General features: G+C 33.6%; 1 protein-coding gene across 2 annotated transcripts in view; it reads left to right on the forward strand.

Moving 5' to 3' along the window:
* Positions 1-13,345, forward strand: part of ttc29 (tetratricopeptide repeat domain 29) — a 13,621-nt gene extending 276 nt beyond the window's left edge. For both annotated transcript variants that reach the window (XM_083521327.1, XM_083521328.1), the window contains exons 2-11: positions 1-93; positions 6,756-6,845; positions 7,910-8,133; positions 8,228-8,407; positions 8,607-8,819; positions 9,423-9,508; positions 9,644-9,735; positions 10,700-10,823; positions 12,073-12,298; positions 12,574-13,345. The exon at positions 1-93 is cut by the window's left edge. In XM_083521327.1, the coding sequence (XP_083377453.1) occupies positions 17-93; positions 6,756-6,845; positions 7,910-8,133; positions 8,228-8,407; positions 8,607-8,819; positions 9,423-9,508; positions 9,644-9,735; positions 10,700-10,823; positions 12,073-12,298; positions 12,574-12,575 (1,314 nt within the window). In that variant the 5' untranslated portion in view covers positions 1-16 and the 3' untranslated portion in view covers positions 12,576-13,345. The remainder of the gene's footprint in view (positions 94-6,755; positions 6,846-7,909; positions 8,134-8,227; positions 8,408-8,606; positions 8,820-9,422; positions 9,509-9,643; positions 9,736-10,699; positions 10,824-12,072; positions 12,299-12,573) is intronic.
* The last annotated feature ends 1,012 nt before the right edge of the window (positions 13,346-14,357 follow it).

Raw genomic sequence — 14,357 nt, forward strand, 5'->3', positions numbered from 1 at the left:
GAACAATCCTGTCGGAATGGCTTCAAATGGGGTTCCCCGAAAGAAAGCACGATTTCTCCCTGATATCAATGAGAAGAGCCGTGTCAAAGCCAGGTACAGTAACAAACACTGTACCAAACACCTCCAAAAACACCTGAAACACTTCCAACTAACTCAATAACTGCTTATGCAACTGGAATAGTATATAAGATTGGTTATATGACTACTTATAAACTTATTAATGATCAAAGACTGACTGGAAACTGTTAATGTCTACTTATAAAACTTGACAAAAGACTAATTATACACCTGTATAGTTATAATACTATGTAGAAGGGTATTTATACACCTGTATAGTTATAATACTATGTAGAAGGGTATTTATACACCTGTATAGTTATAATACTATGTAGAAGGGTATTTATACACCTGTTATAGTTATAATACTATGTAGAAGGGTAGTTATACACCTGTATAGTTATAATACTATGTAGAAGGGTATTTATACACCTGTTATAGTTATAATACTATGTAGAAGGGTAGTTATACACCTGTTATAGTTATAATACTATGTAGAAGGGTAGTTATACACCTGTTATAGTTATAATACTATGTAGAAGGGTAGTTATACACCTGTTATAGTTATAATACTATGTAGAAGGGTAGTTATACACCTGTTATAGTTATAATACTATGTAGAAGGGTAGTTATACACCTGTATAGTTATAATACTATGTAGAAGGGTAGTTATACACCTGTTATAGTTATAATACTATGTAGAAGGGTATTTATACACCTGTTATAGTTATAATACTATGTAGAAGGGTAGTTATACACCTGTTATAGTTATAATACTATGTAGAAGGGTATTTATACACCTGTTATAGTTATAATACTATGTAGAAGGGTAGTTATACACCTGTTATAGTTATAATACTATGTAGAAGGGTAGTTATACACCTGTTATAGTTATAATACTATGTAGAAGGGTAGTTATACACCTGTTATAGTTATAATACTATGTAGAAGGGTATTTATACACCTGTTATAGTTATAATACTATGTAGAAGGGTATTTATACACCTGTATAGTTATAATACTATGTAGAAGGGTATTTATACACCTGTTATAGTTATAATACTATGTAGAAGGGTAGTTATACACCTGTATAGTTATAATACTATGTAGAAGGGTATTTATACACCTGTTATAGTTATAATACTATGTAGAAGGGTAGTTATACACCTGTTATAGTTATAATACTATGTAGAAGGGTAGTTATACACCTGTTATAGTTATAATACTATGTAGAAGGGTAGTTATACACCTGTTATAGTTATAATACTATGTAGAAGGGTAGTTATACACCTGTATAGTTATAATACTATGTAGAAGGGTAGTTATACACCTGTTATAGTTATAATACTATGTAGAAGGGTATTTATACACCTGTTATAGTTATAATACTATGTAGAAGGGTAGTTATACACCTGTTATAGTTATAATACTATGTAGAAGGGTATTTATACACCTGTTATAGTTATAATACTATGTAGAAGGGTAGTTATACACCTGTTATAGTTATAATACTATGTAGAAGGGTAGTTATACACCTGTTATAGTTATAATACTATGTAGAAGGGTAGTTATACACCTGTTATAGTTATAATACTATGTAGAAGGGTATTTATACACCTGTTATAGTTATAATACTATGTAGAAGGGTATTTATACACCTGTATAGTTATAATACTATGTAGAAGGGTATTTATACACCTGTTATAGTTATAATACTATGTAGAAGGGTAGTTATACACCTGTATAGTTATAATACTATGTAGAAGGGTATTTATACACCTGTTATAGTTATAATACTATGTAGAAGGGTAGTTATACACCTGTTATAGTTATAATACTATGTAGAAGGGTAGTTATACACCTGTTATAGTTATAATACTATGTAGAAGGGTAGTTATACACCTGTTATAGTTATAATACTATGTAGAAGGGTAGTTATACACCTGTTATAGTTATAATACTATGTAGAAGGGTAGTTATACACCTGTATAGTTATAATACTATGTAGAAGGGTAGTTATACACCTGTTATAGTTATAATACTATGTAGAAGGGTATTTATACACCTGTTATAGTTATAATACTATGTAGAAGGGTAGTTATACACCTGTTATAGTTATAATACTATGTAGAAGGGTATTTATACACCTGTTATAGTTATAATACTATGTAGAAGGGTAGTTATACACCTGTTATAGTTATAATACTATGTAGAAGGGTAGTTATACACCTGTTATAGTTATAATACTATGTAGAAGGGTAGTTATACACCTGTTATAGTTATAATACTATGTAGAAGGGTAGTTATACACCTGTTATAGTTATAATACTATGTAGAAGGGTAGTTATACACCTGTTATAGTTATAATACTATGTAGAAGGGTATTTATACACCTGTTATAGTTATAATACTATGTAGAAGGGTATTTATACACCTGTTATAGTTATAATACTATGTAGAAGGGTAGTTATACACCTGTTATAGTTATAATACTATGTAGAAGGGTAGTTATACACCTGTTATAGTTATAATACTATGTAGAAGGGTAGTTATACACCTGTATAGTTATAATACTATGTAGAAGGGTAGTTATACACCTGTTATAGTTATAATACTATGTAGAAGGGTATTTATACACCTGTTATAGTTATAATACTATGTAGAAGGGTAGTTATACACCTGTTATAGTTATAATACTATGTAGAAGGGTATTTATACACCTGTTATAGTTATAATACTATGTAGAAGGGTAGTTATACACCTGTTATAGTTATAATACTATGTAGAAGGGTAGTTATACACCTGTTATAGTTATAATACTATGTAGAAGGGTAGTTATACACCTGTTATAGTTATAATACTATGTAGAAGGGTAGTTATACACCTGTTATAGTTATAATACTATGTAGAAGGGTATTTATACACCTGTTATAGTTATAATACTATGTAGAAGGGTAGTTATACACCTGTTATAGTTATAATACTATGTAGAAGGGTATTTATACACCTGTTATAGTTATAATACTATGTAGAAGGGTAGTTATACACCTGTTATAGTTATAATACTATGTAGAAGGGTATTTATACACCTGTTATAGTTATAATACTATGTAGAAGGGTAGTTGTACACCTGTTATAGTTATAATACTATGTAGAAGGGTAGTTATACACCTGTTATAGTTATAATACTATGTAGAAGGGTAGTTATACACCTGTTATAGTTATAATACTATGTAGAAGGGTAGTTATACACCTGTTATAGTTATAATACTATGTAGAAGGGTAGTTATACACCTGTTATAGTTATAATACTATGTAGAAGGGTAGTTATACACCTGTTATAGTTATAATACTATGTAGAAGGGTATTTATACACCTGTTATAGTTATAATACTATGTAGAAGGGTATTTATACACCTGTTATAGTTATAATACTATGTAGAAGGGTATTTATACACCTGTTATAGTTATAATACTATGTAGAAGGGTAGTTATACACCTGTTATAGTTATAATACTATGTAGAAGGGTATTTATACACCTGTTATAGTTATAATACTATGTAGAAGGGTAGTTATACACCTGTTATAGTTATAATACTATGTAGAAGGGTAGTTATACACCTGTTATAGTTATAATACTATGTAGAAGGGTAGTTATACACCTGTTATAGTTATAATACTATGTAGAAGGGTAGTTATACACCTGTTATAGTTATAATACTATGTAGAAGGGTAGTTATACACCTGTTATAGTTATAATACTATGTAGAAGGGTAGTTATACACCTGTTATAGTTATAATACTATGTAGAAGGGTAGTTATACACCTGTTATAGTTATAATACTATGTAGAAGGGTAGTTATACACCTGTTATAGTTATAATACTATGTAGAAGGGTATTTATACACCTGTTATAGTTATAATACTATGTAGAAGGGTATTTATACACCTGTTATAGTTATAATACTATGTAGAAGGGTAGTTATACACCTGTTATAGTTATAATACTATGTAGAAGGGTATTTATACACCTGTTATAGTTATAATACTATGTAGAAGGGTATTTATACACCTGTATAGTTATAATACTATGTAGAAGGGTAGTTATACACCTGTTATAGTTATAATACTATGTAGAAGGGTATTTATACACCTGTTATAGTTATAATACTATGTAGAAGGGTATTTATACACCTGTTATAGTTATAATACTATGTAGAAGGGTAGTTATACACCTGTTATAGTTATAATACTATGTAGAAGGGTAGTTATACACCTGTTATAGTTATAATACTATGTAGAAGGGTAGTTATACACCTGTTATAGTTATAATACTATGTAGAAGGGTATTTATACACCTGTTATAGTTATAATACTATGTAGAAGGGTATTTATACACCTGTTATAGTTATAATACTATGTAGAAGGGTATTTATACACCTGTTATAGTTATAATACTATGTAGAAGGGTATTTATACACCTGTTATAGTTATAATACTATGTAGAAGGGTAGTTATACACCTGTTATAGTTATAATACTATGTAGAAGGGTAGTTATACACCTGTTATAGTTATAATACTATGTAGAAGGGTAGTTATACACCTGTTATAGTTATAATACTATGTAGAAGGGTAGTTATACACCTGTTATAGTTATAATACTATGTAGAAGGGTATTTATACACCTGTTATAGTTATAATACTATGTAGAAGGGTAGTTATACACCTGTTATAGTTATAATACTATGTAGAAGGGTATTTATACACCTGTTATAGTTATAATACTATGTAGAAGGGTAGTTATACACCTGTTATAGTTATAATACTATGTAGAAGGGTAGTTATACACCTGTTATAGTTATAATACTATGTAGAAGGGTAGTTATACACCTGTTATAGTTATAATACTATGTAGAAGGGTAGTTATACACCTGTTATAGTTATAATACTATGTAGAAGGGTATTTATACACCTGTTATAGTTATAATACTATGTAGAAGGGTATTTATACACCTGTTATAGTTATAATACTATGTAGAAGGGTATTTATACACCTGTTATAGTTATAATACTATGTAGAAGGGTAGTTATACACCTGTTATAGTTATAATACTATGTAGAAGGGTAGTTATACACCTGTTATAGTTATAATACTATGTAGAAGGGTAGTTATACACCTGTTATAGTTATAATACTATGTAGAAGGGTAGTTATACACCTGTTATAGTTATAATACTATGTAGAAGGGTAGTTATACACCTGTTATAGTTATAATACTATGTAGAAGGGTAGTTATACACCTGTTATAGTTATAATACTATGTAGAAGGGTAGTTATACACCTGTTATAGTTATAATACTATGTAGAAGGGTAGTTATACACCTGTTATAGTTATAATACTATGTAGAAGGGTATTTATACACCTGTTATAGTTATAATACTATGTAGAAGGGTATTTATACACCTGTTATAGTTATAATACTATGTAGAAGGGTAGTTATACACCTGTTATAGTTATAATACTATGTAGAAGGGTATTTATACACCTGTTATAGTTATAATACTATGTAGAAGGGTATTTATACACCTGTATAGTTATAATACTATGTAGAAGGGTATTTATACACCTGTTATAGTTATAATACTATGTAGAAGGGTATTTATACACCTGTTATAGTTATAATACTATGTAGAAGGGTATTTATACACCTGTTATAGTTATAATACTATGTAGAAGGGTAGTTATACACCTGTTATAGTTATAATACTATGTAGAAGGGTATTTATACACCTGTTATAGTTATAATACTATGTAGAAGGGTATTTATACACCTGTTATAGTTATAATACTATGTAGAAGGGTATTTATACACCTGTTATAGTTATAATACTATGTAGAAGGGTAGTTATACACCTGTTATAGTTATAATACTATGTAGAAGGGTAGTTATACACCTGTTATAGTTATAATACTATGTAGAAGGGTATTTATACACCTGTTATAGTTATAATACTATGTAGAAGGGTATTTATACACCTGTTATAGTTATAATACTATGTAGAAGGGTATTTATACACCTGTTATAGTTATAATACTATGTAGAAGGGTATTTATACACCTGTTATAGTTATAATACTATGTAGAAGGGTAGTTATACACCTGTTATAGTTATAATACTATGTAGAAGGGTAGTTATACACCTGTTATAGTTATAATACTATGTAGAAGGGTATTTATACACCTGTTATAGTTATAATACTATGTAGAAGGGTATTTATACACCTGTTATAGTTATAATACTATGTAGAAGGGTATTTATACACCTGTTATAGTTATAATACTATGTAGAAGGGTATTTATACACCTGTTATAGTTATAATACTATGTAGAAGGGTATTTATACACCTGTTATAGTTATAATACTATGTAGAAGGGTATTTATACACCTGTTATAGTTATAATACTATGTAGAAGGGTATTTATACACCTGTTATAGTTATAATACTATGTAGAAGGGTATTTATACACCTGTATAGTTATAATACTATGTAGAAGGGTAGTTATATGATTGTTATGATTATAATATACTATGTAGAAGGGCTTGACACTGCTGTTTTTTTTCAATTATCATTGAATATAAACTGAGTATATCATTACACTGAAGTTGGTATCTATATGTATATGTTTTTTAACAGCCTGCACAGAAAAGAAATAAAAAATCCCAACCAAAGCTTTGCTGAGGAGAGGACACTGACCACCATGAAGTGTGCAGAAGAAATAGCCCAGTGAGTGTTTGTTCGTTTCACAGGGTCAGTGGACACCTAGTGGAGGTCCTGCTGTTTATATATTTTATCTGTAATCCTTAAGATCATGTAAAGTTAAGGTTCACATCCTGGAAAATTTCATATAAAGATAGGAAAACTTTATAGAAGCGTTCAAATTGCGTTTTTACTATTGTGCCAGTAGATGGCGCTGAAAGACCAGTCAACAGACTCACGTACACTCGCTCACAAAGCAAAGTACAGGTAGTTTACTGACTTATGATAGAGATGCGTTCTGATCATTCCATCATAACTTGACATGGCCTAGCCTACTCTTAAATAATAGTGATCATTATGGGGTAGTATACTGCAGTAACATAATTAAGCAAAACAGAGCAATTTACAGTACCGTACTGTATAAACTATACAATATACATGCATGCGGTTGAGCACCGGTTTGCCTGCCATGCGAAATGTTAATTGTGTTGTTTTTTTTTACAATTTTGTCGTATCACTTTTGACATTGTGAGATCGTAAAAACTGCTATGGATTCTAGGATATGGAGAGGGTGATGGATTCTTTAGCGTTTTCATACATATGCAAAACAAATCGTATTTCCAGTACGGAATGAGTAGCCGCAGTGACACTGTGCTAACTCTAGTTTCTTTTTTTTTATAGTCCTGGCATTGTTGTTTATGTTTTTAATTTTGATAATAATAATGATAATAAAATGCGCTCAAAGTGCGAAACGTGTACTGAGCCGAAAGCCCTGTACTGAACAATTGTTGGTACGAATACGTCTACCGTTAAACCCTTATATATGTGTGTGTGTGTGTGTGTGTGTGTGTGTGTGTGTGTGTGTGTGTGTGTGTGTGTGTGTGTGTGTACATATTTAATTTGTATTATTATATTTATTGATAAATAATAAACATTTATTTTCTATCATATACTTTGTTATGAATTGACATTTAGACATACTGTACACAACATTACACACAGTTACTTGTATATAGTTACTTATATAAACATGGTTTTATGTTGCATTGGGTTTTTTCTCTTATAGTAAGCTGTCTTTTATTTCCACCCAGATTCCGAAACACTCTGCAACAGAATCTTTGTGTGTCCATGCTGCGGGAAGGATTTCATTACTCCTTTAAAGAGTTTTTCTCATTACTGCAGCGCTGGAAGGCAGCCCGTTTAGCTGCGGGTCCCGACAGCAAGCTGTGGCTCAGACGACCTCTGGAGGAGCAACCACACAAACTGAAGGCGTTGAAAGAGCACCTGACCCGTGCCGAGGCTGCTCAGAGAGCTGGTCTGCTATTTCCAGAGAATATACACTTACCTCTAATGCGATAGAATGAAAATACAAGTCATTTTTTTTCTTCTTCTTTGTTTGCATTTTTCAGATCAGAACGTGGAGGTGTATGAGAATTATTTGGCCCTGGCGAAGTTCTTCTCCGAGCCTGAGGACGTGTGGCTGCGTCATCACTTTTATGAGCTCAGTCTCAAGGTTGCAAGCAAGATGGACTCCAGCAGGAGGGAGGCTGAGGCTAGTGAGCACCTCGCCCACTTGCATTTAGAGCAAGGTAACACACACACACACACACACACACTCACACACAATTGTGTTATCAAAGCACATCAGCGTTTGTTCATTAGAATTACTTTACGCCGTTATACATGTCCCTAAAAACATTCCGTTGCTATAGAAACACAATAGATAACACAAAGTGATCACAATACAATACAAGACATTGAGCATGTTTGCATTGCTGTGTGTTGCAGGACACTTGGAACTAGCACTAGAGCATTTCGAGACGTTACGCCACCTCTCAGAGGGACAGTCGTGGCAGGACGAGAGTGGACACACACACCTGTCCCGTGCATGTGAATGTCTCTGCAAGGTGTACACACTGCTGGCACAGAGGCAGCTACAGTGTAGAGAATACCGAGAGGGCATTGAGCTGCTTAAACAGGCCTACGAGATGGCTAAAGAAGGTAAACACACACACACACACACACACACACACACACACACACACACACACACACACACACACACACACATATATTAGTCTTGATCCTGTATTTCATTACATGTAATACCAAGATATATTTTATTTATAGTGAAAGTGAAGGCATCAATACAAATCTAATAGAAGATTTAACTAATTACCTAATTAGACCTTTCACAGTTTGAAAACATTTGGTGCAGCATGAAACGAAAAATACAACAAAGGACACCCAGAACTGTTGAGCAGCTAGAATCCTGTATCAGACACATATAGGAAAACATTTCTCTCAGCTTCACAGATGTATATGGACAAAAGATGTGATGCTACACAGTGATAAACATGGCCCTGGTTCAACATTTTAAGATGTGTTACTGCCATCAAATTTTTATTTATAATGTTGTTTTTTTTTAAATAGTACATATTTTCAGTTTAAAAATCAAATGAAAATATGTACCATTTAAAAAAGAAAAAAAACCCCCGATAATTTCAAATTTGATGGCAGCAACAGATCTTTAGGTTGTAAAATTATTAATAATAATAATAAATCACGATGGATTCTTTCCTATTTATTTATTCTTTCCTTTAGGAGGCAATAAGAAAATGGAGGCGGAGTCAGCATTCCAAATCGGACGCACCTATCAGAGCATGGACAATCAAACAAATGCTAAACAGGTTACCGACATTGTACATGCACTAAAACACACACACACACACACACACACACACACACACACACACACACACACACACATACACACACACATACACACACACACACTGTATGATTAAACTGTTTTGTTTTTCCAGTTCCTGAATACGTTCACGGAGCTCTCTACAACACTGGGAGATGTGGAAAGCCTCTGCAAGGCGTACAAGGCCATTGCCAAATCTCTAGAGAGGTGCGCACACATACAAACACACACACACACACACATACACACACACACACACACACACACACACGCACGCGCACACACACACACAAACACACACACACACACACACACAGACTTCGGTTGTGTCGCATTTGCAAACAAATAAATTGTTCATATTGTGAATCTGTCTATAAGGAGACTTTATTAAACATTTATGGAAGGAGTCTCCAGTGTTATGTATGGAAAATATATCCACAAACGTATTTGGACACCTGGCTTTTGAAACCATATGTGGTTCTTCCCCCAAATTTTTCCACAAATTTGCAGGCAAACAATTTTATAAGATGTCTTTGGATGCTGTAGCATGAATTTTTACCTTCACTTGAAGTAGGAAACTCAAACCTTTTCCATGACATGACATTTCCATGACTCTGTGCAAGATCTATCTTACATGGGTTGGAGTGAAAGATCTCCTGCTATAGAGATATTAAACCCTATTAAGAACCTTTGGGACGAATCAGAATGCTGATTGTATCTTAGACCTTTTCATTCTGAGCCCAAATCTCTACAAGATCGCTCTTAAGTCTAGTGGAACTTCCTGCCGGAAGAATGGAGACTATTATCATAGTAAATGAATAGTGAATGTGGAATGGGGTGTTTAAAAAAGCACATACTAATTTGATAGGCAGGTGTCCACAAACTTTTGTCCATACAGTGTAGTTAAAAAAAAAAGTTAAGCCTAATTTTATGTGTAAAAAGGGATTAAAAAAAAAGCTATTAGAACATTTGACATCCAAAGTACTGAGTATTATATTATTATTATTATTATTATTATTATTATTATTATTATTATTATTATTATTATTATTATTATTATATTATATTAATTGTATTATATTTTCTTCTTTATTAAAGTGTTTTTTTTTTTCCATGCATCATGTCTCAGTGTGACATTTTGTGATGTTTGTGATTCGCCTTTGTCTTGAAGTGAGGGTAAAATGGACGACTCCATCGAGCATTTGCAGAAATATCTTGAGGTTTGCCAGATGAACGATCTGCGTGAAAATCTACAGGACGCTTACATGTGCCTCGGGTCCATACACTTCTCCAGAGTAAGAAGAGCAATTTTGTGTGTGTGCGTGTGTGTGTGTGTGTGTGTGTGTGTGTGTGTGTGTGTGTGTGTGTGTGTGTGTGTGTGTGTGTGTTTGTGAAAAAGAAACCAAGGACCACTGGTGGACAGTAAATGTAATTCGTTAATGTTCTTTAGGTTTTTTTTTACTTTAGTATTTCCATTAGGGAGACTTTTACTGAAACTTCACTACCTTTCTAAATCAGATATCATACTTTTTACACAACTAGATTTTGTGAAATCAGTCGTTTCTTTTTATTTATGAGGATAAAAACGTAGCTGGTCAAACACGCAGCGAGTCACCAATCAGGGTCGAGCGCTCGCTCTGTTTTGAACCGCGCTTGGTGTATCTACTGATCACCAACATTCAGTTCAGCATCAGTTCAAACATTTACAGAGGAATAAATGATGAAGAAACTCCAGACTTGAACTCGCCGCAACACACGTGACCTTATTTACATGATTTTATTAAGTAGTTGAAAAAAAAAGGTTTTTGGGCTCATGATAATTGTAATAGAAATTAATCAGTGTTTCATCATTCATTCAATTTTCTCCCGCTTATCCGTAATTCGGGTCGCGGGGGCAGCAGTCTAAGCAGGCCCCCGCCTTCGACTGCTGCCCAATCCTCACAGCACCGTCCCTTACGGTCCCTCCTGCAGGTGGTGAGCCCACAGGAAGGCGGCCCCACGTCACTCCGACGTCACGGACCTTGATATTTCCCTCGTAAGGGACCCCCGGAGCATAGAGGGTTAAGGGCCTTGCTCAAGGGCCCAAGGGTGACAGCCTGGCGATACCAGGGCTTGAACCCCAGACCTTCCAATCGGCAACCCAGCGCCTTAACCGCTGGACCCACCACTCCCCCCTAATCAGTGTTTGATTTATTAATATTATTCTATTGATAGATTGTTGAGCTAAAAGTAACATTAGAGTCATTTCACATAAACTGAGTTGATTAAAGTGACAGAAATGATAATAGGGTCATTATAGCCGTAATAATCATAGTACTTTGGATACTTAAGTACATTTGAATGCAAATACTTTTGTACTTGTACTTTCGCTGTAATATTTTACAGAGTGTATCTCAACTTTTACTTAACTACATGGTTTCTGCACTTTGTCCACCACTGCCGAGGACGTGGTCCGTCCTATTCTCTTGACGTTTTCTCCTGTGTGTGTGTGTGTGTGTGTGTGTGTGTGTGTGTGTGTGTGTGTGTGTGTGTGTGTGTGTGCAGGCTCAGTATGACCGAGGCTGTGAGTATTTCACCTTAGCCTTCGAGATAGCCTGCAGCCTCGACTCGGAAGCACTCATTGAGAAAGCTCAGGTATTACTGGGTATTGCTCGAGCTCATTCCATGCTGCCGGCGTACACGAGCCACTTGCTGAGGAACAAACCACCAAACATCAGTAGACTCATCAAATGGAAAGCGACACGAGAGAACAAGCTCCACGAGAAGATGTGTGAGTGGGTTGGATCTACATATTGTTGTTAGGATTATGACTGGTCTTAGTAGGTGCTGATGTGAGCATGCTGGGACTGGGGTCTTGTCTACGATTGTTAAACATCATTTATCCTTATTAGAGTTCTGCTGAAAAACCCTGAAGCCAAAATCCTAAGTTTTAATGAGACGTTAATGAGAAATAGGCTGGTAGATACACACATTTTGCTTAAGTTTCATGTCTGTATTAAACCTAGCTTGACCTTGACCTTGACCTTTCTTCTTCTCTCTCCGCAGAAGAGATAATCAAATAAACCATGCTGACCGAAAAGAAGAGAAATCCCACCCTTTTTTTTTTTTTCTGTTTTTTTTTTTAATATCTCAGTTGTATTTATTCCCAAACATTACTAAAGTTTTGATCATTATATGAACAAAAATCACTAAATGAAGCTGGCGTGTCCATCATGATCGCACAACCTTACATATCTACACAATTTGGACAGAAGTATCAGGACACCTGACTTTTCCAGTCATATGAGGTCACCGTTGATTACGCATTGCACGTTCTTGTCTTTATGTATTTTCTATATATCTGTATTCTATAAACCTTTTGGTAGCAGGGATTCATATACAATATTTATGGAAGTAGATACAAAACCTATTTTAGGAATCATTCAATATATAGTCTTTTTTGTTGTTGTTGTTGTTACAGGAATTATTCAATCGACCGATAGGGGGCAGAAGTGTATAAAAATACGTTCTAGGTTGCAAAATATTGAACAAGAAATTAAAAATCACACGCACAAAAAAAAGATTTTCAGTTAGTGTGAGTTATTCAGTTGATGTGAGAGGATGCGGAAATAATGACTACATCAGGAATAAACTGTACAGCAAACAAGGCGAAAAACAGCCAAATGAACCTTCGTGTTGAGCGAAGCATGAAATTGAATTGTGTGGGAAATGCAACGGTTATGAAATATTCAAGGCAGACATGAGAAAATGATTAATGCATTATTTATGTGCAGTTAGTTATACCAAAATACACTAATAAAAATTGTTTATAACACAATTCCTTCTACACGTGACATTTCATCTGTCTGAATTTTATTATCCAGTAAAATAATGTTTATTTTCTTTTAATTTAATTTAATTTGTACACTGCTTTTAACAATTGACATTGTCCCAAAGCAGCTTCATTAAACACAATTGATAACAAATTCACATTTTAGCATCATAGATTAGTTTCTATTTATTTATAAGTGGTGACAGTGGCAAAAAAATGGTATGAGGATGAAACCTTGAGAGGAACCAGTCTCAAAAAGGAACCTTTCATTGTTGAGGTTCACTGATGGGTTTTTGAATGTAAAAAACTTCTCATGGCATCGCAGCCACAAGACATTGGAGCAAACTGTCCACACTAATCAGAGTCCACATAGATTTTCATGGTTCCCAAAATTAACCCTCCACCTCATGTGGTTTCCTATTGTTGAGAACTTCATCCAGGGGTACGGATGGATCAGGCAGGTCTGGTGAGAAAAAGAGGACAGGATAAAAATTAAAAGAACAACATTTTTTTTTTTTTTTATAACAATTATTAAAATTCACACTTCATTTATGTAAGGTTTATTATAGTATTATAATAGTTTTATTTTATATTTATATATTAATATATCTTTATTTTCATAGTTTTAAAATTAAGTTATATATATTAAGTTAAAATTAAAGATAAATTATAAATTGTTCCATTATTATTTTGGAATAAATCTGATACTAGGTTTAAAAAAGCTGGTTGCCAGATATGTCAATATCCCTTTGCAGTGGGAATGTTTGGTTTGGACTTCCTGCTTTCGTTTAGCATTTTCTTTCTGTCTATCTATATTTCCCTCACCCAAGGCACACAGGGAAGGGGGTCAGACTCTCATTAAAAGACAAAATTTTTTTTTGCAATGTCAAAAAAAAGCTTGGAGGATTTGGTTGAATATGAGAACTATGTCCTACCACAGAGAATCTCCAGAGTGTTGCTGTGACACCATGGGGAAAAAATTGAAAGAGCCAAGCCCATAAGATACATTTGTTCTGTC

The sequence above is a fragment of the Silurus aristotelis genome (assembly GCF_946808225.1).
Source record: "Silurus aristotelis genome assembly, chromosome: 19".
Taxonomy (NCBI): domain Eukaryota; kingdom Metazoa; phylum Chordata; class Actinopteri; order Siluriformes; family Siluridae; genus Silurus; species Silurus aristotelis.